A 27,215-nucleotide genomic window follows, 5' to 3' on the forward strand; every position below is an offset into this window, starting at 1 on the left:
CTCCGCACCGTGGAAAATTCTACAGCTAGCCAGGCCCCTGTAGTCGGTGCGGACCAAGGTAACTTAGCCGCCGTTAGTTACCCCCTGGCAGATCCCGAGCAGCCGGGAAAGCAGGCCGACTGGGTGACTGTGAGGAGGAAGCGTAGCCCTAAACAGAAGCCCCGTGTACACCACCAACCCGTTCACATTTCTAACCGTTTTTCCCCACTCGACGACACACCCGCCGAGGATCAAACTCTGGTTATTGGCGACTCTGTTTTGAGAAATAAAAAAATTGATTGATTGATTGATTGATGTGCATGCAGCGCTGGAACAACACCACGATCACAGACTGCCGTGCACTTGCAGAGAGGCCAAGAGGCCATGATTGCGGCAGCACTCACCACATCACACGCAGCGACAGGAATCCCACACCACACACCAGCACCACCGCGGAGGAAGCAGCTATATCTCTCCACCACTGCAGCGCTCACAAACCGGCTTCTGTACTGTGCGAAAACATTCAGCTGGTCGAACGAAATCAGACTAACGCTAACGTTACAAAAACAAAGCAAACAATAAGAAACCATCAAGAACGACAGCAAAACGAAATGCAGACTAATTGAGGTTTTCTGTGGCATTCGTTCAAATTTTTCAAAAGTTTAAAAATCCTGATGAAGCGCAAGCTGCAGGAACGAAGCTGCGCGAAGGTTAAACGATGCCAATGAAAGGCAACTAAAGTCCAGATTTCTTGTTTCATTTGGGCTTCATTGCCCTTTGTTAAGTGCTGTGTGACCTGGCCTTTAGCAGTCACTGACTTTTTTAATGTCTATTTCAATTTTCAATTTATTTTCATTTATATAGCGCCAAATCACAACAGAGTTGCCTCAAGGAGCTTCACACAAGTAAGGTCTAACATTACTAACCCCCAGAGCAGCAGTGGCAAGGAAAAACTCCCTCTGAGGAAGAAAGCTCAAGCAGGCCAGACTCAAGGGGATGACCCTCTGCTTGGGCCATGCTACAGACACAAATTACAGAACAATTCACAAAACGAATATACAAGAAATGCTGTTGGTGCACAGGACAGGAGGGTTTTCAGCACAAATACCACACCCATCTCTGCACCTTAAACAGAGAGAAAAAACAGAATCAGGCATCAGAAAGACAAGAAATACTAAGGTGATTGCCGGCCATTAGCCATAAGCTTCACTAAAACACCCAGAATTTAGGTAAAGTTGAGGACGTGGCACACTCCGTTTCCTAATAAAATGAATTAAAAGAGTAAAAAGCACAGAACTATACTATGCCAGTATGCTAGCCATATGAAAGGGAAAATAAGTGCGTCTTAAGTCTGGACTTGAAAGTCTCCATAGAATCTGACTGTTTTATTGACGCGGGGAGATCATTCCACAGAACAGGGGCACAGTAAGAGAAAGCTCTATGACTCGCAGACGTCTTATTCACCCTAGGGACACAAAGTAATCCTGCACCCTGAGAATGCAAAGCCCGGGCCGGTACGTAAGGTTTAATTAGGTCAGCTAGGTCAGGAGGTGCCAGTCCATGAACAATTTTGTATACTAGTAGCAGAACCTTAAAATCTGATCTCACTGGGACAGGAAGCCAGTGAAGGGATGGCAAAATGGGTGTAATGTGGTCAAACTTTCTGCTTCGTGTCAAAAGTCTGGCTGCAGCATTTTGAACCAATTGGAGAGCCCTAATGCTGGACTGTGGTAAACCAGAAATAGAACATTGCAATAGTCCAATCTAGAAGAGATAAATGCATGGATCAGGGTCTCAGCATCAGCCATAGACAGGATGGGATGAATCTTCGCTATATTTCGCAGGTGGAAGAAAGCAGTCCTCGTAATATTTCTAATGTGGAGGTCAAATGACAATGTAGGATCAAAAAGTACCCCAAGGTTCCACACTTTTGTCAGTGTGATGTATGACACACGAGCATAGGCTAAGCGTTAACTGGTCAAATTGATGTGAATGTCTCACTGGACCAAGAACCATCATTTCAGTCTTATCAGAGTTTAAAAGTAGGAAGTTTCTAGACATCCAACTTCTCACTGATGCAAGGCAATCTTCTAAGGATTTTATGTGAATAAGATTACCAGCAGTTATCGGCATGTATAACTGAGTATCATCAACATAGCAGTGAAAGGTAATCCCAAACACCGCAATATGTGCCCAAGGGGTGCTATATAAAGGGAGAAAAGCAGGGGGCCTAAGACAGACCCCTTTGGAACCCCAATTGTCATGTATATGTCTGTTTTGTAAGTTTTTGTTTGTTTTTTTTACTCCCCAGTACCAGTATCGTGTCAGCTCCCCAAAAATCCATAGCTGTCAGGCTTTAGGAGACAGTGCTCCCAAAGAAGACCAAGACACCCATGACAACTCTGATGGAGTTAGAGGCTTCTGTGGATGTGATGGGAGAAAATGGACATTATGAATGTTGCATCACCAGTCACAGTATCATGTTGGAGTGGAATAGAAAAGGAAGTTAATACAAGAAAACCGATAAAGTGTTGGCTCCAGACTCTCATGTACCAATAATTCTGACCAGGAGTGTATAAAAACGTTGCAAGAATAACACGCACCTGGCTGCAAAAGAGCTCAGCAGCTCAATTGTCCAGTTACCTTTGGTGTATTATAAATGGGGCCCAGTGTATTTCTTGATTTCTACATTCATTAATTTGACTGTTGCGCGTTCTTTTTCATAACCTCAGATGTACAATAGAAAAAACAGTGACATTACCTTGTAGGCATCAACTAATTTCCCTTGACAAAGTTTGGCACAGTTACAACTGTCTGCAGCGCAAAGAAGAAAAAAATTTTTTAAGTATTTTTCTTTAAGGCATGTTTGATCATTTTTCATTTAACTCGATCATCATACCTTGTAATGTTCTTCCCCAGTGGCCAAATTCATCGGAGGGTTTGCTCGTAAACACATGAACGCCTTTTAGTTGTGGTTTAAATTAAATGGCCTCACCACACTTGTAAGGGCAATTAAACATAATCATTGTGGTCTGACAGCTTTACTTCTCCCCATTGTGTCGTGTTTTTGAGTCATAAAAGCAAGATTTTTTTTTTAAGCTTCAAAACATATAACTTTAATTTTGGCTGGACCTCTGGGTTCTCGTCGGTTTTAGCAGTTAGGTGTCCCAGAACGGCTGCAGACATTTTTTTCATCCTCCCTTACTTTTATTTCTTTTGTTATTCTTTGCACTCTTGAGGCCGTTGTGTCTGTGATCCAGTACGAGCAACCCAGGAGTTACTTGGCTTTGCAGCCAGAAATTAAACGAAGGAGGCTCTGGGATGATTTGGCGGCGGTGTTTGGGGGTGTCCGCAGTGTTGTCTGAAAGATGCTGTCCAACTGCAATACCTCATCAGGATGAAAACAATTGAAATTTGCTTCTAATCAAGCCTATAAAGTTTTTCTTCCACCCCCCCGTGATTTCTCCTTGGCTCCGGCTGGAGCTGTTGTGTTTCATTGTGCACGCCATCACAGCTGTGACCTCAGCCCCATGTGGATGCCAAGGACAGACTTCAAGTTTTGCTGTCTGGGTCACAGATGATCAGTGTGTTTGGGAATGTTTCACTAATAAACAGGGTCCTTGTTTAGAAATGCTGTTCCAGGCACTGCTTCCATGATTAACTGTCATTACAACATCTACACATAGAAGGTGACGTCTTTCTGTTTTTGTATCCTAGGTGTGTATGTTCCACCTGGTACTGGGATCGGACCAGGAGGTGCAAATGGACCTGGAACTGGATTCTTTCCAGGTAACGTAGCCTTCAGTGCAGATCTGTACAATTTAATCAAAAATCATTTGGCAAAAGCCACAAAACGTAAAGTCTAAATGTCTTTACCAAAGGTGAAATGCAGTAAACCAGGGCCCGTATGCATGAAGCATCTCAAAGTCCTCTCAAAGAGCGCCTAACTTAGCCTAAAATATACTGGCAAGGACTCCCAGCCTAAGAGACACCCAAGAGGTTTCTGAGAGCAACTTTGGGCAAGGAGTTGACAGAAACTCCTATCTTAGTGAGGAGGTGGGGTTGACCCCATTGCTAGGTTTGACGTGGTCCTGTAAGAGATTGGCACAGAAAGGGAAGGGAAAATAAAATAATAAATGCACTCTGCGCTCCTACATATGAATGAACAGCAAAATCAACCAATCATATAAATGCATTAAGAAATGTGTAATTGTGAAAATAATTTAATGTCATGATGATGATAATACTCAGCAAAATTAATTAAATTGGAGCAATCATCGGGCCAGTCTCTAAACCTGTAAATTCTTGTGCTGCAATGCATTATGGGAGTTCTGGGTTTTGGGGTTTTAAATGTTGTTATTGGAGTTCATGTTAGTTTAAAAATGTTGTTAGTGTTGTTGTTTTATTGTGTTTTTGTAGTTCACTTGGTTTAGTGAGTTAAGTGTCACCATGTTGTCACCATAAGTGTTTCGTGTTTGATGCCGTCCCTGTGTTGTTTTATTTGGAAAAATAAGAGCACCTCCTAGCGGCAGAGTGCCAAAAAGGCAAAAGCTCTGGCTTGTCTTTCATTATTCCACGCAGTTCAACACAAAATGAATTGCTACACAGCTTGAAGATGTTTGAACATATCTCATTCACATGCCGATTATCTATATATTAAACGTGTGTGTGGGTGAGTGGGTTTATTAATAAGTTCAATGTAAGCACATAATGTAATTGTAAATATATTAAAAATACATTCATGACACAAGAAAGTTCAAGTTTATTCGGTTCAAGGAAAAGAACTGCAACAAAATAATAATACTTATCACAACAAAACCAAAGCAAAGCAAAGTGAGCAGAACAGCAAAACACAGACATCTTAAAATAATCAATAAACTCAAATTCCTCATCATATCCACACCAATAACAGTAAACATAATGCATTTAAATTAAAATAAATAAAAAAAAACATGTTTTAAGAGGTTCAGCTCCAATTTATGTGAGTATTAATCCAATTTTTATAGTTATTAATATAAATATTAAGTGATCAGCAGTTTCCTTTGTGATATGTAATGGGAAAATCACAAAAAAAGAAAAAAATGTGTGTGGTGTGGTGGTATTTTTACTTAAAATTTAGATTTTGGGTATAAGATTTACCTATTTAATGAAATTTAAAAAACTAATTTGATTTGTATGAGAATAGTTGTTTTGTCTTAACATTTCACAGAGGTTCTGTCACTTATACATGACTTATACATTTTGTCTTAAGTCGTTATGTGATACCAAATATAGCCTTATCCTCCTAGTCAATCAAATACAAGTAGTAATTAAAAGCCAATATTAATGTAATGTAGGCGGGTGGTGGCAACTATCAGGACCAAAACCATGCCACACAAAACCAGCTTCCTCCCATCTGAAATCAGCCTCATCAGGAAGTCTTGATTCCCCACCCCATCACTTACACACACACACACACACACACACACACACACACACACACACACACACACACACACACACACACACACACACACACACACACACACACACACCTGCACTCTGTCTTTCTCTACATTGTACATTCTGCACTTTCATTGAAATGATTAAGCACATTCTTGAATTTCTTGCATATTTAAGTCAGTGTATTCTACAACCCCTGGCAAAAATTATGGAATCACCGGCCTCAGAGGATGTTCATTCAGTTGTTTAATGTTGTAGAAAAAAAGCAGATCACAGACATGACACAAAACTAAAGTCATTTCAAATGGCAACTTTCTGGCTTTAAGAAACACTATAAGAAATCAAGAAAAAAAGATTGTGGCAGTCAGTAATGGTTACTTTTTTAGACCAAGCAGAGGAAAAAAATATGGAATCACTCAATTCTGAGGAAAAAATTATGGAATCACCCTGTAAATTTTCATCCCCCAAATTAACACCTGCATCAAATCAGATCTACTCGTTGACATTGACCCTATGCCATGACATTGACCCTATGTGTCTTTTTGCAAGGAATGTTTTTGCAGTTTTTGCTCTATGGCAAGATGCATTATCATCTTGAAAAATGATTTCATCATCCCCAAACATCCTTTCAATTGTCCAAAATATCAACGTAAACTTGTGCATTTATTGATGATGTAATGACAGCCATCTCCCCAGTGCCTTTACCTGACATGCAGCCCCATATCATCAATGACTGTGGAGATTTACATGTTCTCTTCAGGCAGTCATCTTTATAAATCTCATTGGAAAGGCACCAAACAAACGTTCCAGCATCATCACCTTGCCCAATGCAGATTCGAGATTCATCACTGAATATGACTTTCATCCAGTCATCCACAGTCCACAACTGCTTTTCCTTAGCCCATTGTAACCTTGTTTTTTCTGTTTAGGTGTTAATGATGCCTTTCGTTTAGCTTTTCTGTATGTAAATCCCATTTCCTTTAGGCAGTTTCTTACAGTTCGGTCACAGACGTTGACTCCAGTTTCCTCCCATTCGTTCCTCATTTGTTTTGTTGTACATTTTTCGATTTTTGAGACATATTGCTTTAAGTTTTCTGTCTTGACGCTTTGATGTCTTCCTTGGTCTACCAGTATGTTTGCCTTTAACAACCTTCCCATGTTGTTTGTATTTGGTCCAGAGTTTAGACACAGCTGACTGTGAACAACCAACATCTTTTGCAACATTGCGTGATGATTTACTCTCTTTTAAGAGTTTGATAATCCTCTCCTTTGTTTCAATTGACATCTCTCGTGTTGGAGCCATGATTCATGTCAGTCCACTTGGTGCAACAGCTCTCCAAGGTGTGTTCACTCCTTTTTAGATGCAGACTAACGAGCAGATCTGATATGATGCAGGTGTTAGTTTTGGGGATGAAAATTTACAGGGTGATTCCATAATTTTTTCCTCAGAATTGAGTGATTCCATATTTTTTTCCTCTGCTTGGTCTAAAAAAGTAACCGTTACTGACTGCCACAATCTTTTTTTCTTGATTTCTTATAGTGTTTCTTAAAGCCAGAAAGTTGCCATTTGAAATGACTTTAGTTTTGTGTCATGTCTGTGATCTGCTTTTTTTCTACAAAATTAAACAACTGAATGAACATCCTCCGAGGCCGGTGATTCCATAATTTTTGCCAGGGGTTGTATAAAATGGCATATTCAATGTCTCAATATCATCTTTTGCACATTTTTGTTTACTTTGCACACCTTCCAATGCTTAAACAGTCACATTCTGATGAGTAGAATTCTGTCTTGGCCACTCTTTTCCCATCACCTACAACAGTAAATGGTAAATGGACTGCATTTATATCACGCTTTTCCATCTGTGTGTGTGTGTGTGTGTGTGTGTGTGTGTGTGTGTGTGTGTGTGTGTGTGTGTGTGTGTGTGTGTGTGTGTGTGTGTGTGTGTGTGTGTGTGTGTGTGTGTGTGTGTGTGTGTGTGTGTGTGTATACATCTGTGTATATAATACTTATCCCTCAATTTTATCTTCTGTACATATATAGTTCCATCAGATTTTTGATTATTATCTTTTTTGTATTGTTGGCAATAATTTAAATTATAAAACAAATTCCTTGTATGTGAACACATACTTGGCAGTAAAACCTGATTCTGATTCTAATGTTGCACACTAAGCCGTGATTTTTTTATTATTATTATTATGTCTGCCAAGGACGTAATAAAATCATTGCCGTTTTGTCTGTCTGTCTGTTAGCAGGATTACATCAAAACTACTGCACAGATTTTGATGAACTTTGCACCACATTAGGCCATGGAAGAACCCACTGAATTTTGGATGTGATCCACATCTGGATTCTGGATCAAGATTTCACTTTATATAGGCTTTGAAGGATTCCATTAAAAATATTTCCCTCACGGATTCTCACCAAATTTTCACCACAGATAGATATTAGGGCATGAAAGACTCCACTGAATTTTGAAGGTGATCCGGATCCAGACTGGTGGACATCAGAAATCAGAACTCTCTTATTGCTCTTGTTTAAATAGAAAACATTCTTTGACATACATGATCCTTATGGAGGTTCTTCCCATTTTATATGGCTGTACGTTTAGAAAGGAAAAAGAAACATACAAAGACCCAGAAACGCACAACATGTGCAGATTGTAATAATGAAGGCAGCGGGATATAAATTGCTAAATCAAACAATAAAGGTTTATTGCATCCCTACATGTACAGTGACAGTAAGTAAAAGCTTTATGTTTTGTTTTATAAGGGTCTGCTGGAGGAGGTCCTGCAGCATATAAAGCAGCTAAAGCTGCAGGTGAGTAGCACACACACATTACATCTGTCATTTATATATTTAAAATATAAAAGAAATATCCAGTCATTTTTATTGTTCAAGTTCAACATTTAGCATCAAGTGGCACATTCATGGATCAAAAGCAACAACAAAAAGGATGTACATAGTTGATTAAACATAAAAGTAATTTCTTGAATCTGTAAGTACAAATTTCTGTCAAGTACAAAATTCTGCCATTAATATCATTTTAACAGCAAATAAAAGTTAATTTTACATGATATGCCCTTTTTAAAACAAACAGATTTGTGAACTGGAGGTGACACCATGATAAATCACATTCTATTTGCTTTGCTTCTATTTTTTTTCAGTCATTTATTAAATGTTATCACAGATTTGTGACACTAACTGCAGAAGAAATTTGTCTTTAATCACCAGGAAGAACTATTTATTTCCACGCAGGAGTCAGTCTGTCCGGATTGCAGTGCTGCTCTTTGTGGCTTTGTCTGTCTAATCTTGTCTTGTCTCCATTTGTGGAGCGTCCGAAATGCACAGCCACAGATATTCTATCAGACCTTCAACTATTTCACACATGCAAAGCGGTTACATGTGGCTCTGCTTACACGCAACACCACTCCACAGACCGCATGCTGGGATGAGCTCCAGTTTACTGAACAAGGCTGACCCTGATATGTGCAGGAAAACCAGACTGTGCTCATCGGATGAGAGTATTAAACGCTAGTGATAAGTCAAGAAAAGGTTGATCAGTGTTCTAAAGCTGTCTAAGACGTTAGTTTGAGTTTTCCTTTAAAGTCTTGTCTGTGTGAAGGTGAGACTTCCTTGTCAAAGCCCTACAATTAGAACCTCTGGATTACAGCTGTGGTAATTATTGGATTCCAGGCCAAACAATGCTGTTAGACCAGTTTATTGGAAAATATTATGAGGTTTGAGGATGGAAGTGTATTGTTTCTTACACATTTATCTTGCAATCATAGTGGTCTATAATTGTATCCAGGCAAATTTTTTCAGACAATGCATCACCCTCGACTTTGCAAACACGACGCGCTCTCCCAGCCAGATTTTTTTCTTTTACTTTTAACTGGCTGTATGTTTTTGATTTTAGTGTCAAGTTATTTCCAACATACAAATCCAATTTCATTTTTTCACTGTCTCACTATAAAATGAAAGATATATACACAGCTGTATTTTTTAACATTCTGTTACATTTATATCTTGGATGAATAATTTTACTGATGTGTTACTGAAATGCTAAAGGGGTCACTCCATCAAGGTCAGATTCAAAAACAAGCATTACCTGTTATTTTTCTGGGAATTAAAGTTCAGTTTGATCACATGAAAAATCTTGGGGTCTGTAAGTCATGAAAGTACAAGATCTGCTTTCCAGCTTCACTTGTTACATGTCACAAAAGTTCATAGTTGTTTTTCCACAAAAAAGAAGTTCAACGGGATCAATTAGAAATTTGGGGTCTGTGAGTAATTTACATCCAATATCTACTCTTTAGGTACAGTGTTTACTAAGGTACAGCAAGAGTAATTTTCAGGACAGTTGTTAAATTGGGAGCAAACACAAACTTCAGGTTAAAGAAGAATTGCATCTCACTATCTGAGATATAGCCTAGTGGTCTCCCCCATTTTTACCTTCGATTTCTATTTACTCACTAGATGGAGGACCGGAGTGATCCGCTCATTTGCTGGCTATTGCCAGTGCCGCCATCTTGGTTAGCGTCTAATAACCAGACATCAATAGAAATCAATGGGCGTGTTCAGTGTTTTCAATAGAGTTTCACCATATTTTCATTTTTTTTCAATTTATTTTCATTTATATAGCACCAAATCACAACAGAGTTGCCTCAAGGAGCTTCACACGAGTAAGGTCTAACCTTACTAACCCCCAGATCAACAGCGGTAAGGAAAAACTCCCTTTGAGGAAGAAACCTCAAAGCAGACCAGACTCAAAGGGGTGACCCTCTGCTTGGGCCATGCTACAGACATAAATTACAGAACAATTCACAAAATGAATATACAGGAAATGCTGTTGGTGCACAGGACAGGAGGGTCGCCAGCACAAATACAACTCCCATTTCTGGCCACACCTTAAACAGAGAGAAAAAACAAAATCAGGCATCAGAAAGACAAGAAATACTGTATAATTTGTCAACATTATCCATCCATCCATCCATTTTCTTCCGCTTTATCCGGAGTCAGGTCGCGGGGGCAGCAGCTCAAGCAAAGCTGCCCAGACCTCCCAATCCACACACACCTCCCCCAGCTACTCTGGGGGAACCCCAAGGCGTTCCCAAGCCAGCCGAGAGATGTAGTCCCTCCAGCGTGTCAACAAGAAAAACAGAAGAAATAAGGTGATCGCTGGCCACTAGCCATAAGCCTCACTAAAACACCCAGAATTTAGGTAAAGTTGAGGCCCTGGCACGCTCCGTTTCCTAATAAAATGAATCAAAAGCGTAAACAATGTAACAAAACTGTTCTAGTATGGTAGTCATACGAACGTCTTCTATTCACAATTTGAAGACAAGGACTCACACCTCCCCACCCCCCACACAACTGGATATTCAAACACTCTGGACCTCCCCCCTCTCACTGCTGCCCTCCCCACTTCCCCCGTTGCCCTCTCGACCCAAGAGGAGGACGTGAGAAGACATTTCAAAAGGCTGAATCCACGCCCAGACTGTGTCTCTCCTGCCACCCTGAGACAATGCGCTGATGAGCTGGCCCCAGTCTTCACGGGGATCTTCAACACCTCCCTGGAGTCATGCCATGTTCCAGTCTGTTTCAAGTCCTCAATCATAGTTCCAGTCCCCAAGAAACCACGCATCACTGGACTTAATGACTACAGGCCTGTGGCTCTCACGTCTGTAGTCATGAAGACCTTCGAACGCCTGGTTTTATCCCACCTGAAGTCCATCACCGACCCCCTCCTGGACCCCCTGCAGTTTGCCTACAGAGCCAACAGGTCTGTAGATGATGCCATAAACCTGGCCCTGCACTCCGTGTGAGGCTGGGAAAAAATGTCTCGAACACTCGGGTTCTCAGCACACGATCTCCACAGGGCTGTGTCCTTTCCCCTCTGCTCTTCTCCCTCTACACTAACTGCTGCACCTCCAGCCACGACTCTGTAAAGCTCATCAAGTTTGCGGACGACACCACCCTCATCTGACTCATTTCGGATGGGGATGAGTCTGCCTACAGGAGGGAGGTGGACCGGCTGGTGACCTGGTGCAGCAGCAACAACTTGGAGCTCAACGCCCAGAAAACAGTGGAGATGATCGTGGACTTCAGGAAAGCCACAGCCCCCCGCCCTCCCTTGCCCTCACCAACAGCCCCATCACCACTGTGGTCTGTCACCACTTCCTCGGCACCACCATCACCCAGGACCTCAAGTGGGAGTCAACCATCAGCTCCCTCATCAAGAAGGCCCAGCAGAGGATGTACTTCCTGCGGCAGCTGAAGAAGGCCAAGCTGCCTGTCTAGCTGATGGTGCAGTTCTACACGGCCATCATCGAGTCCATCCTCTGCTCTTCCATCACGGTGTGGTACGCCGGGGCCACAGCCAGGGACAGACACAGACTGCAGCGCATTGTGGCCTCTGCTGAGAAGGTGATCAGCTGTAGCCTTCCATCTCTCCACGACCTGCACGCCTCCAGGACTCTGGGCCGAGCAGGTCAGATCACAGCTGACCCTTCTCACCCTGCACACGGTCTGTTCAAACCACTCCCCTCGGGCAGGAGGCTACGGTCCATCCAGACCAGAACCTCCCGCCATAAGAACAGTTTCTTCCCCTCTGCCGTTAGACTCATGAACTCCTCATAACTCAGTCACCTTAAGCTTAACTCTGTCACTTTATCATTTTATCACAGGTCACTTTAGACAATGTACTTTGGTTTTTAATTGCACTCCTCCCACTGCACTGTTTTTTCTGTTTCTCTGTTTTTCTGTTGCACACAGCCTTTCAGATTTGATATTTCTTTTTTTTTATCTTATATTTTATCTTATTTTGACACATATGTTATATCTTATCTTAGCATTTTATCTCTTCTTAATGTTGCACCATTGTACCAAAGCAAATTCCTAGTCTGTGAATCCTGTTCACTGGCAATGGCAATAAACTTCTTCTGATTCTGATTCTGAAAGGGAAAATAAGTGCGTCTTAAGTCTGGACTTGAAAGTCTCCACAGACGCAGGGAGATCATTCCACAGAACAGGGGCCCAATAAGAGAAAGCTCTGTGACCCGCAGACTTCTTATTCACCCTAGGGACACAAAGTAGTCCTGCACCCTGAGAACGCAAAGCCCGGGCCGGTACGTAAGGTTTAATTAGGTCAGCTAGGTAAGGAGGTGCCAGTCCATGAACAATTTTATAGACTAGTAGCAGAACCTTAAAATCCGATCTCACTAGGACAGGAAGCCAGTGATGGGATGCCAAAATGGGTGTAATGTGGTCGAACTTTCTGCTTCATGTCAAAAGTCTGCAGCATTTTGAACCAATTGGAGAGCCCTAATGCTAGACTGCGGTAAACCAGAAAATAGAACACTGCAGAAGTCCAATCTAGAGGAGATAAACGCATGGATCAGGGTCTCAGCATCACCCATAGACAGGATGGGATGAATCTTTGCTGTATTTCGCAGGTTGAAGAAAGCAGTCCTCGTAATATTTCTAATGTGGAGGTCAAAGGACAATGTAGGATCAAAAATTACCCCATAAATCTGCATTTTCCGTGCTTTCACTGTACTGTTACATTTATTCAAACTCAGTCCCACATTTGTACAGCCAATATTTGTCAAAACAAATACAGAAGAGAATTGGTTTATTTATACCCTGAATGAATTTTTACTCCCAGTTCAGATGTTGTGAAGCAGGATACAAAATAATACCATCACACAATATGTCTGCCACGACATGAGATACTAATCTGATCCTTAATTAATTTCATTATGAAGTTAAGTTAAAGATGGGAAATAATCACGGATGAAAGTAAGAGCTTAGCACACTCGCATAATATTAAAAATATGAATATTAAAGACTTCTCTTAACCCATGTGCTTTTACAGAGCACTCAAATAAAATAAATAAAACAAAATGGCCACGCCAGCCAGGGTGAAAGTACGATTATTCAATAATTCCTGGATCAAGTTGAAAGAAATCTGAAAACACTTCACTGTAATATGTTGTATATCATAGAGAAATGAATCTCATTTGTGGATATTCTTGTGACCCACCAAACTGAGAGAAAAAGCATTTCCATTTTATGAATTTGCTCTTAAAGAATATCTCAGGATGGAAAACCTGATGAAAAAACCCGAGGCTAATTAAAAAGGGATAAATTGAGACTTATGAAAGAGAGACTTCTAATTGAATCGCTAAATGAATGGTGAGATATTTATCATGACAAAGCCTTCAGGCAGTAAAACTGAAGTCGCTACTTTACAGAATACAGATCGACACAAAAAAATAAATCATTTCCTAACCTTTATTCAGTCATTTTAGTCATTTCCCCACATCATTATATTACATATATAATACACAATTCTGAAAGCTCACTACACAATTTATTATTATTTACTTTTTATTTATTTAACCAGCTGATACTCTGTATCCAGATGCTGCACAAACAGCATTTTCAGACGACTTTAACCCAAGTTTAAGACAGTGCATCATAGATGTAAGGATTAAACAACGAGAAGCCGTGCATTATACGTTTGAATGCACGACGCGGAGTCTAAAACACCACGACGCGAAACGGAGTGGTGTTACTCCGCAAAGTGCATTCAAACCGTATAATGCACAGCTTCGAGTTATTTAATCCGCTTATACCGTGGTCCACCACAGCGAGCTAACACAAATATTTATTTAAGTTAACAGAACTTGATAAAAATGCATAAGTATTTGGGACTATTTTATGCCAGTCTCAAAATATTTTCATCCTTGGCAACTGTTCTCTTCTTCTTTCCCGTCTTCAATCTTGTCCAGTTCATCCAATGTTAAATCTTTATGCCTTCACTTTTGCTGTTCTTCTCGTTTGCTCGCCTCCTCTTCCCAGTCCTCAAACGTTTTGTTTTGGCCAAAAATATTCAAATTCACTTGTAAATCCATGTTTTATCGTGTTTCTGTCATTACTGTCAAAACACAGCTGTTGCTTTGGTGACGACCAGAGCGGAGTGATATTACAGTGACTTAACTCGCCGAACTATGTGTGCATTTATACGAAAATAATGCACGCCAGTTAGACATGGAATTCTCACTGACCATGGTATAATTCAATTTAATCACGCTAAGCAAAATGGCGGCTGCTGGCAACAGCTCACAGTCTGCATCTGCCATCTAGTGGATTAAATAGAAATCAATGACATTTACCATGGTAGTGCTGCAGTTTCTCGCAACAGTTTGATTTCAAAATTGGGTACATAGGCCAGCGGTTTCTGAAATACAGATTAATGTCCACAGAGATGCGCCTGGGCAGGCTACATATTATTCAATTCAGTTTATTTATACAAGGCCACATCAAAACATAATTCACCTTAAGATACTTCACAAGAATAAGGTTGAACCAATTATTGTAGTATTTGTTTATTAGTTGTAGTTGAATTAGTTACTTTGGTACATAGGCTGTGCAATCATAGGTCAGCACATATCTGTATTGGAACTTGGCACATGTTTTACAGCGGATACCTTGTATGCACAGTATTAGCAGATGATATTAGACGATCATGACGACATTAATAACTCACATTTCTATGTGTTTGATCATGACAGCAGGAGCTTATGGCGTAGGAGGAACAGGAGGAGGAGGGGGCCGTGGTTATGGCCCTGGTGGAGTGCTGCCAGGAGGGCCTGGAGGCTTTGGTGGTGGCGTCCTTGGAGCTGGTACGAAACCAAACGCTGGGGGGGTTCATTACAGGGAAGTGACAATTGAAGACTCATACATGTTATTTTGTGTGTTTTCTCAACAGGACAAGGTGGAAAACCCCTGAAACCAGGTAAACTGCAACTTTTACGTAACTGTGTTATCTGCTGTGTATCAGCTGACAGTTTACAATGGAGTGGACATGCATGTATGAATGTCTTTCTGTGTAAAATTTGCATATCATCTTTCAAATTTCCTTAATGACATGCTTATTTGTTTGGGAGGGGGATAATGTTATCATTCCAGTAAAAAATGGATGTAGCACTCTTTATTTTTAAGCAATATGCTCTGAAATAAATTCTATAATCAGAACAGTCAGTAAAACATCCAAAGTTACGGAACAACAAATATGTTTTCATGGAGTGAAATTTCAAAAAAATAAATAAAATGTAGCCATAACACACACACACACACACAGACACACATTTTTGTCCCATTTAAATAATCAGTCTAGTGTGAGTCACAGTATGCTCATACTATAAAGAATATGCACAATTTTTAATACTGCATCAGTGATTTGCTGCTTTTCCCCAGGCTTATTAGGGTGATTAAAAAATGGTGCCATTAAACAATGAGAATAACCGTGAGGGGACATACCAACAAAGACAGAAAAACAACAAACAAACATATAACAGACTGATTATTTGAGAAGGTGGTCAGGACAACCATTAGTACAGCAGATAACTGAAACAATCATGCTTTTAATCAAATGGTGATTAAAAGCATCAAATTCAGCAGAAATACTCCTTAGACACTCCTCTTTTTGGGAAAAAAAAAACGATTGGCCACTTGAATTTTCAATCAGTGGTCAGGTAGAGGTCAACTGAAGAATTACACAGTCAAAATTAAAAGATGCTCCAATCATATTGAAAACTATACCACATTATTTGCTTGATCATAAAGATTCCAAAAAGGCATAGTTTGGACTATATGTGACTGAATTCTATGGAGTTATGGGTTAAAAACAGCAAATATGGTGACAAAGGTCAGTTTCAGTTCGTGCAGGGGTCAAAAGTTAAAGTTGCTCCAATGTTGGTAAAAAAAAAAGTGATGCAAATTATTGGTTGAGCTAATAGGATTAATAAATGGAGTAGTTTTGACAGTGTTGAATGCTTGGTCTCCAAAGTAAAGGTCAAACAAGGTCAACGTCCATTGGATTCTATGACATGTGACAGCTCTTCCTCCTGTCTTTTTGTTAGTGCCACCATTTCTAATCCATACAACATAGACTTTGCCCTTCACTCTTGCAGATATTCTTTGGTCCCAAATCACTCCTGCCACCTTTCTCCACCTACTCTACCCTGCCTGCATTCTCTTCTTCAACTCTCTACAACACTCTCCATTACTTTGGACAATTGACCCCCAAGTACTTAAACTCATGTACTTCCACCACTTCTACTCCTTGTAACCACACTATTCCACTGGGCTCCCTCTCATTCACACACATGTAGACAGTCTTGCTCCAGCTGACTTTCATTCCCCTTCTCTCCAGAGCATATCTCCACCTCTCCAGGCTAGACTCAACCTGCTCTCTACTCTCACTACAGATCACAATGTCATCTGCAAACATCATAGTCCATGGGGACTCCTGTCTGATCTCATCTGTCAACCTGTCCATCACCACTGCAAACAAGAAAGGACTCAGAGCTGATCCTTGGTGTAATCCCACCTCCACCTTGAATGAGTCTGTCATTCCGACTGCACATCTCACTGCTGTCACACTATTCTTGTACATGTCCTGCACTACCCTAACGTACTTCTCTGCCACTCCAGACTTCCTCATACAATACCACAACTCTTCTCTTGGCACCCTATCATAAGCTTTTTCTAAGTCCACAAACACACAATGTAACTCTTTCTGTTCTTCTCTGTACTTTTCCAACAGTATTCTCAGAGCAAACATTGCATCTGTAGTGCTCTTTCTCGGCATGAAACCATATTGCTGCTCACAGATCTTAACCTGTTTTCTAAGCCTAGCTTCTACTACTCTTTCCCATAACTTCATGCTGTGGCTGATCAGCTTTATGCCTCTGTAGTTACTGCAGCTCTGCACATCACCCTTGTTCTTGAAAATAGGAACCAGCACACTTCGTCTCCACTCCTCAGGCATGCTCTCACTTTCCAAGATTTTATTAAACAATCTGGTTAGAAACTCTACTGCCATCTCTCCTAGACATTTCCATGCTTCCACTGGAATGTCATCTGGACCAACTGCCTTTCCACTCTTCATCCTCTTCATAGGAGCCCTCACTTCTTCCTTGCTAATCTCTTGTACTTCCTGATTTACTCTCACCACATCATCCAGCCTTTTCTCTCGCTCATTTTCTTTATTCATCAACTCTGCAAAATATTCCCTCCACCTTCTCAGCACACACTCCTCACTTGTCAGCACATTACCATGTGCATCTTTTACCACCCTAACCTGCTGCACATCCTTTCCAGCTCTGTCCCTTTGTCTGGCCAATTGGTACAAGTCCTTTTCTCCTTCCTTACTATTCAACTTCTTGTACAGCTCGCAATATGCCTTTTCCTTTGCTTTTGCCACTTCTCTTTTCGCCTTACGCCGCATCTCCTTGTACTCCTGTCTACTTTCTTCATCTCTCCGACTATCCCAAAACTTTTTCGCCAACCTCTTTCTCCTTATGCTTTCCTGGACCTCTTCATTCCACCACCAAGTCTCCTTGTCTTCCTTCCACTGTCCAGATGTCATACCCAGTACTGTCCTAGCTGTCTCCCTCACCACATCTGCAGTACTTTTCCAGCTGTCCAAAATTGCTTCCCCTCCAACCAGTGCTTCTCTCACCTGCTCGCTAAATTTCACACAACAGTCTTCCTCCTTCAGCTTCCACCATCTGATCCTTTGCTGAGCTCTCACTCTGTTCTTCTTCTTTACCTCTAAAGTCATCCTACAAACAACCATCCTGTGCTGTCTAGTGACACTCTCTCCTGCTACCACCTTACAGTCTGTGATTTCTTTTAGCTTGCATCTCCTATAAAGAATGTAGTCCACCTGTGTGCACCTTCCTCCACTCTTATATGTTACCCTGTGCTCCTCCCTTTTCTTAAAGTAGGTATTCACCACAGCCATTTCCATCCTTTTTGCAAAATCAACTACCATCTGTCCTTCCCCATTCCTATCCTTGATACCATATCTACCCATTACTTCCTCATCACCTCTGTTCCCTTCACCAACATGCCCATTGAAGTCTGCTCCTATCACCACTCTTTCATGCTTGGGCACACTCTCCACCACTTTATCTAACACACTCCAGAAATCTCCTTTCTCCTTCATCTCACAACCAACCTGTGGGGCATATGCACTGATGATATTCATCATCACCCCTTCAATTTCCAACTTCACACTCATCACCCTGTCAGACACTCGCTTAACCTCCAACACACTTTTAACATACTCTTCCTTTAAAATGACCCCAACACCATTTCTCTTCCTGTCCTCACCATGGTACAACAACTTGTACCCACCGCCGATGCTCCTGCTCTTACTTCCCTTCCACTTGGTCTCTTGCACACACAATATGTCTACCTTTCTCCTCTCCATCATATCAGCCAGCTCTCTCCCTTTACCAGTCATACTACCCACATTCAAAGTCCCCACTCTCATTTCCACCCTTCTAGTTTTCTTCTTCTCCCGCTGTTCGTGGCAACGTTTTCCTCCTCTTCTTCGTCGTCTTCGCCCAGCAGTAGCCCAATTTCCACCGGCACCCTGTTGGGCAATAGCACGGGTGGCGGACGTTGTTAACCCGGGCCGCGACCGATCCGGTATGGAAATTCGATTCTTAGTCTGCATAGTTGGTTGGCTTGTTTTACGCCGGATGCCCTTCCTGACGCAACCCTCCTCATTTATCCGGGCTTGGGACCGGCACTCAGAGTGTACTGGCTGCACACCCCATGTGACTGAGTTACATATATGTCACATATATGTCACATATATGATACATGGTCCAAACTATTCCTTTTTAAAACCCTGTTAATTAATAATTTTCATCACTTTTTACCAAAATTGGAGCAACTTTAACTTTTGACCCCTGTACAAACTGACACTGACCTTTGTCACCATTCTTGCTGTTTTTATCCCATAACTCCATAGAATTCAGTCACAGATAGTCCAAACTATAACTTTTTTGGAATCTTTATGATCAGGTAAGTAATGTGGTATAGGTTTCAATATGATTGGAGCATCTTTTAATTTTGACCCCTGTGTAATTCTTCATTTGACCTCTACCTGAATGCTGACTGAAAATTCAAGTGGCCAATTGGTTTTTTTTTTTTTTTTTCAAAAGAGGAATGTCTAAGGAGTATTTCTGCCGAATTTGATGCTTTTATCACCATTTGCAGGATTCTGCTCTAAATATTCTCTTATCTGCTGCAGTACATGTACATTGAGAAGTTATTTGCATGAATACACGTGTGCTGATGTATGTGGGAAAGCTATGAATCTGTGTGCACGGTGTGAAAAATAGATATATGTGTTATAATGTGAATGTTCTCACTGATGCACGGCTGGTGGAGAGGAGGCGGGGACGCAACATCGTCCAAAAACAGGCAAAAAGGCGATAACTTTCTCATGTGGAATCTCAATGCATTAGTCCTCCTGACACATGCACACAAATTTGTCCTTACTTAGTAAACAGAAAGTTCTTCCTTTAGTTGGTTAATGAATTGATCATGACCAGGGTTTACTAAACCTGGACTATTAAAGTTGGATTATATAGCATTCGAGCCAAGTTCCGATCACAGATTCTGGTCACAGCTGGTTTACTTTACAGTACCAATCGAGTAGCTCAGTTTAAAGGGAAAAGCGTCACAATCATATTCTTTCATTTACAGCATGGGAAAAACTCCCCAGAATGAGTTGGATCAAGTCATGTTGAAATGCTTTAAAAGGAAGGAAATGGAAAGTAGTGTTGTGCAGTAGATAAAGCAGACTAATGTATAGAATGCAGCCGGCCCACACAGATTCGGAGTAATCGCTTAAAAAAAACAGCCACCGAGATTTTCTTATCACCAGTTTACATTGGCATCCAAGCTGTTAGGGGCATCCTGATTGGGTGGGACCAATGAGATATTCCAACATTTTTGCCCCTCTGCTGTATGAGAGAGTGATGATTGGCAGAGTGCAGACGTCTGTCATCGCCAACCTAACAATGGTGCCAGCACACTGATTAATGTTTTTGTAATGTTGGGAACTTACAATATCTGGAAACTTCCTTTTTGTTGAAACACCACAGCCCTTCTTGGTGATACTGTACAGTAAATATTTTCCTTCGCTTTATTTCAGCCGGCACTGCACTGGTGTTTCAGCAATGTTTAGCCATCATTTAATATCCGTACGCATTGCTGATACCATCTCAGCCAACGTCTATATGTGTTGAAAGATAAGAAACCAAGCAGTCACCTTTAGACCTGATTACACATGGAGTGGGTTAAAGAAGGGTCTCCACAGAGTGCCTCACACTCATTTAAAAAGTGCTACAGCAGAACCATTCTGTGAAAAATGACCTAATTTTCAGTATTTTGTGGAAGTTGACTTTGGCTGGGATCAGTGGAGCAGTACTTGGATAGGGTGGAATTTTGAATGCATTTGAGTTTTCCCTCTGGAAGGGTCTGAATGGCAGAAGATAATTAGTCAGGAAAATCAAACATTTACATTTATTGATTTGGTGGAACCCTTTATCCAAAGAGACTCACAATTACAGACACATTCATGCACTGATGCAAGATGTTTTCATGCAATTTCTTAACCGGATTACCAAGGGCAATTTGGAATTCAGCATGCTGCTCAAGCTCAAAGAGAGCGACATTTCATCATCCGGACAACCTGCTTGCTGTGTCAGCGCACATCTCTTCCATTGTCAGTGGGGGTTCAGTTTCCCCACAACACACATAACCAGCGATACAGCATCATCATCCTGTAAATTTCTAAGGAGAGATCTTGGTCCCTTCAATCAAATGTTGATTTCATCTGATGTCACACTACCCCAGCTCTGATGCCTTAAATATAGAGTGTCTCAAAAAAATGTACCCAAAAGTCTAGTGGTTAACCATTGGGCTTGAGACTAGAGGATCCTTGGTTCAAATCCCAGCCTGACCGGAAAGCCACTAAGGGCCCTTGGGCAAGGTCCTTAATCCCCTAGTTGTTCCCGGTGTGTAGTGAGCGCCTTGTATGGCAGCACGCTGACATCGGGGTGAATGTGAGGCATTATTGTAAAGCGCTTTGAGCGTCTGATGCAGATGGAAAAGCGCTATATACAGTAAATGCAATCCATTTACCATTTGTTTATTTAAAAGTTATTTTGACAGCACAGAAAAAACAATCAATATTATCAGACATTTTCTGCATGATCATGTGGCCGAAGCATGTAATTTTTTTTAGTTCAGTCTTTCCTTTTTGATGTTTTAACCATTTATCTTTTACACCACATGATCAATGTAACCTCCTTGTCTGAAGTTTCCTAAGAAACAAATGATTCATCTCCAGTTTTCTGGAAAACCACCTAGCAAATTCAAGTCTCCTTGCCATTTGCTGCGGAGTTAGTTCACTCTGAGTCTGAATTTTGTATGGAAAAAGATGCAAGTCAGCCCTTCGCATGCATTGCACAGAACTGAACGATTTTTGTTCTCTGAATTAGGGTCAACTGCAACATTTTCCCTGGACTTTAATGTCTTTAACAAACTTTAGGGTTCCTGAAATGAGAAAAACACCATTATTTCCCCAGTAAAACCATTTACTGGTATTAATTTTTCAGAGTAATTTTGGGTACATTTTTTGAGACACCCTATATTTTTGATTTCATGCTAGTTGGCTATAGTTGGAAATGTTGGCCCCATGTAAATTACATGTCATGAAAACATAGCATGGGGTTGTCATGATGTTTTTACAACCTCCCAGGAATATGGAGCTCTTAAGTGTATCCATGACAACGCTCAAGTTGCTTCAACCCTGTCTTTTCAAAAAGGCCATTTTATGTTTTGCAAACCAATGTGAGTGCAGTATGTGGACTTTATTTATCTTTGTACACAGCAGTCACAGATTAAACAAATGAGGTGAGTTATTTATAACTCACCTCATTTGTCATCAGTTTGTCGACGTACACCAGGAAGTAATGAAATGACGTGGATTAATGTTCACCCTTTTATGTTGTACATGAATTACCTGAGGCACTCTTCTCATGAAGACATCAGCCGGGCTCCCGTCTCATGAAGAGTCAGCTCCCGTCTCATGAGGAGTCGGCTTCCGTGTCATGAACGCATCAGCCGGCATGGCATCTCCAGTGCGCAGTGATCCACTGGTGACTGTGTTGCAAATGTGATATGTGTTTTAATTATAATAATGTGGGGAAATCCCGCAGTGGCACGTGCCTCGTGATGATTTTCTGCATGGTATGATATTCACCAGCATTGTGGTGCATTGACGCGATAGTCAGCTGAAGCAATATTTCCACGTGAGGACAGCAAGCCAACGTTCGCACCTCACAGCAGTGTTATGCCAGGTCATTTCTTACAAGCCAGTACAGGTGTTCCCCAGCTGTGACTTGTGAGCACAGATATCTGAACAGCTGCATGTTGCAGGGGGACACACCCACCAATGTCAGTGGACCTCGTCAGCTCACAGAAAAACAGGCTCACTCTCTGTTCCTTTATACTGAGATTTTCATTTTATGTATGTATTATTATTTGTTTGTCCTGCATCTGTCTGATGTCTGTGTGTAATGTAACACCTTGCATGCACGGTCACGTCCAGCTGACAGTCTGCAGTCAGCTGACAGGTGCTGTGTGTCCACAGCAAAACATATGAGCAAAGCAATCACACATGAATGAGTTCACGCCTTCACCCTTATTTGTTTTATTTAATCTCCACTCCTTCTGTCTGTCATGTAAACTACAATTTATGTGGTGAAAGTGACATCAGCCTGCTCGGGTGGCTTCACACCATGCTGCGCACTCAAATGATGGCCGGTCCGCTTGTGATCGTGTCTGTACATAATTATCAGCATGTGAGGAAGCTGTGAGCAACCGCACATGTGCATTGCGTGTTCACCAGCTGAGCTTCAGTACACAGTGGTCAGCTGTTTCAGCAACACACTGCGCTGAACAGCAACTGGACCCAGTGTTGGATCCATGGGGGTTGTGTGTGTGTGTGTGTGTGTGTGTGTGTGTGTGTGTGTGTGTGTGTGTGTGTGTGTGTGTGTGTGTGTGTGTGTGTGTGTGTGTGTGTGTGTGTGTGTGTGTGTGTGTGTGTGTGTGTTGGGGGTACAACACACTCCACAAGCCATTTGTGTGTGTGTTGGGGGGGCGTTCAGCACAGACACGCCCATGTCTGTTGCCAGGTGATGCCACACTCGTGTTGCACTTAGACAGATTTCACAGACAGCTTGAATGTGGTCACCTGCTCTCTACTCTTATACCAGGAGTGCGACTAGCCATGCCTTTTCTAAGTGTACAGCAAGAGGTGCTGGATGATCGTGTGCGACACCTGGAATTTGGCCGACACCCGCCGAGAAGGGGATCTAATGAGCATGCGTAGGGCACTCGCTGTCTTTCACCCACTGGTGTGCGTGAATGATTGTAGTGACAGCTGTACGAGCCATTTGAGGTGGCTCTGTTTTTCACTAATGCCATTTCACCCCTCCTTCATGCGCCATTCTGCTCAATCGTGTTATATGTGAAGGGGCCCTTAGGTTTTATATATATATATATATATATATATATATATATATATATATATATTTGCAAAAATCGCAAATCTTTGTTTATATTGTCATTATGGGGTATTGTGTGTAGAAAAAAATCTATTTCATCCATTTTGGAATAAGGCTGTAACATAAAAAATGTGAAAAAAGTGCAGCGGCATGAATACTTTATATATATATATGTGTGTGTGTGTGTGTATGTATATATGTGTGTGTATGTATGTATGTATGTGTGTGTGCTTGTGTATGACCTTTTATTTAACCAGGTCTCCAGCATCAACCCCACAAGTCCCGATAGATGAATTTAGATGTTTTTAAGTGCCAGTAAAATAAACCCAAACCTAAACACTCACACTGATCCTAACTTTCACAAAAACAGTTGTAAAACAAACAAACATAAAACACAATTAGTACAACATTCAGAATTTTTCAGAAAGTTCCTTTGCCAAGGTGTAACCATGTGATGTATCTTTGTGACTCATGATGGGATTTGAGAACCAAACTCTTTGCTGAGAGAGTGGGCACTCTACCAGGACAGCCAATGGGTTGCCCTCACTATCCAACCTACTAGGAACATAATTCAATCTGGAGTTCACCTTGTTACATACATCTCACCATTTTTCCCACTTTGTTCTGACCTCACAGGTGCCTTTATGCATTACGAACCTTCACCTGTGACTATTTGCTCAACTGCCACATTTTGCCGACAGTGCCTGTTTGTATTTGAGCGCCATACGGCTGTGACTCCCAGTGGAATTCGAACATCAGACTCCTCGCTTACAAAGCAAACCCTCTACCACAGACCTGGGCAAACTGCGGCCCGGGGGCCACATGCGGCCCTTTGCATGTCTCTGTCCGGCCCTCTTGAGGTCTGTGATTATTATTACATATATTAAAAATGTCAAGCTTGTGTGTTGCAAATCATTAGAGAGGTTTATTTAGGTATATTTAAATTTTTACATATTATTACAATAATAAAAATGACCTATAAAAGCTTTTAAATAGGTAATTTGTTTTTGTAAAATTTGTAATGGGAGACAGCCGAGTTATCGATGGTATGGCCCTTGGACATAATTCAGGTTCCCTATGTGGCCCCTTGTAAAAATTAATTGCCCACCCCTGCTCTACCAGGTCAGCCAAAGGGAAATCCCCACAATCTGGACGTCACCTTGCTCCATAAGTCATCCTTTATATTGATGTGGAAGAAAGTTGTTAGAATGCAAACAACAAACTTTAACAAAGCCTCAATAACTGACGTTTCTGTTTGAGAATGTGTTTCTTTAGACCAGTTTACTTTAATCCGCCTCCACTAAGACTGCATGGAGGAAAACATATCTTCATTTCAGGGTCAGCTAAAGTTGTACAAAAAAAGCAAATAGACTTGTATTCACAAAGGATTTGCAACAACAAGCTCTGCTCATTTGTTTTTGAATATTGTCTCGATCAGTGGTGACAGATTTTAAAACCAGTCCAAATTTGAATGTGAGAACATTCTGCATACCTAATTGACATTACTACATTCTTCCACCATTCTCCAGCAGTCTTACACAATGAGAGTTTTAATTCATCAGCATCTGGTAGACAGCATTTGGCTAGTGGTGCAAAAAACATGCCAAAACTAATTACAAGATACCAGCGTGTAAAAAAATTATAAATGGAGACTTTTTTTTACAATTGACCATTAAATAAACTACCATTCTGTTTCATAAAGAAAGACACGTGGAAAAAATAAAACAAAATGGAAAAAAATCCACATACATACAGAAACACTCGTCAAGAGACTTTTCAATCATCCTCATGTGGGAGGCGAACACTGACTTTGCATTCAGTAGATATGCACCTTGCCTGGCCAGTAATGAAGAACGGCAGCTGGCGGCATGAGTAATGTAACTGTATCAAATTCCAGGGCAGCTTGTGCAAAACCTTGTAAATGTTATGGTAATTGTGAATCCTGTCAACATCCAAGTTTGACAATACACTGAAAGTTGGACAAGAAACTTTCTCTTTATGAACAACTGTTGGATGCCATATCCAATCCTGTGCTCCCTTAAGCAAAGGTGGATTTAAACCTCATGGTGTGTTTGCCAGAACTTGGCTTTTGCAGTGTAGCCTCTTGTCATTTACAGGCAGTGTGAAGGCAATAACAAGAAACACAGAGTTACTGTCTGAGATGTGTTTTTGGTTAAGGAGATTCAAAAAATGTTTGACCCAGAGAGGTCCAGCTTGTACTGTCTGTCTTGTAGTAAGCTATTGTCTTTATATATATATATACATATGTGTGTGTATATATAGATAGATAGATAGATAGATAGATAGATAGATAGATAGATAGATAGATAGATAGATAGATAGATAGATAGATAGATAGATAGATAGATAGATAGATAGATAGATAGATAGATAGATAGATAGATAGATAGATAGATAGATAGATAGATAGATAGATAGATAGATAGATAGATAGATAGATAGATAGATAGATAGATAGATAGATAGATAGATAGATAGATAGATAGATAGATATATGTATGTGTGTGTATATATATATATATATATATATATTTTTTTTTTTCATCCTTTTAACAGGAAGAAACCTCCAGCAGAACCAGGCTCAGGGAGGGGCAGTCTTCTGCTGGGACTGGTTGGGGCTGAGGGAGAGAACCAGGAAAAAGACATGCTGGGGAGGGGAGCAGAGATCAGTCACTAATGATTAAATGCAGAGTGGTGCATACAGAGCAAAAAGAGAAAGAAACACTCAGTGCATCATGGGAACCCCCCAGCAGTCTAAGTCTATAGCAGCATAACTAAGGGATGGTTCAGGGTCACCTGATCCAGCCCTAACTATAAGCTTTAGCAAAAAGGAAAGTTTTAAGCCTAATCTTAAAAGTAGAGAGGGTGTCTGTCTCCCTGATCTGAATTGGGAGCTGGTTCCACAGGAGAGGAGCCTGAAAGCTGAAGGCTCTGCCTCCCATTCTACTCTTACAAACCCTAGGAACTACAAGTAAGCCTGCAGTCTGAGAGTGAAGCACTCTATTGGGGTGATATGGTACTACGAGGTCCCTAAGATAAGATGGGACCTGATTATTCAAAACCTTATAAGTAAGAAGAAGAATTTTAAATTCTATTCTAGAATTAACAGGAAGCCAATGAAGAGAGGCCAATATGGGTGAGATATGCTCTCTCCTTCTAGTCCCCGTCAGTACTCTAGCTGCAGCATTTTGAATTAACTGAAGGCTTTTCAGGGAACTTTTAGGACAACCTGATAATAATGAATTACAATAGTCCAGCCTAGAGAAAATAAATGCATTAATTAGTTTTTCAGCATCACTCTGAGACAAGACCTTTCTAATTGA

At 41.0% G+C, this 27,215-nt stretch overlaps 1 protein-coding gene across 1 annotated transcript in view; it reads left to right on the forward strand.

Moving 5' to 3' along the window:
* elna (elastin a) overlaps window positions 1–27,215 on the forward strand; it is a 187,740-nt gene that overhangs the window by 46,271 nt on the left and 114,254 nt on the right. Inside the window, exons 2-5 of the mRNA XM_034169334.1 lie at window positions 3,697–3,768; window positions 8,192–8,239; window positions 15,001–15,111; window positions 15,198–15,224. Of these exons, the coding sequence (XP_034025225.1) occupies window positions 3,697–3,768; window positions 8,192–8,239; window positions 15,001–15,111; window positions 15,198–15,224 (258 nt within the window). The remainder of the gene's footprint in view (window positions 1–3,696; window positions 3,769–8,191; window positions 8,240–15,000; window positions 15,112–15,197; window positions 15,225–27,215) is intronic.

Source organism: Thalassophryne amazonica, chromosome 4 (assembly GCF_902500255.1).
Source record: "Thalassophryne amazonica chromosome 4, fThaAma1.1, whole genome shotgun sequence".
NCBI lineage: Eukaryota > Metazoa > Chordata > Actinopteri > Batrachoidiformes > Batrachoididae > Thalassophryne > Thalassophryne amazonica.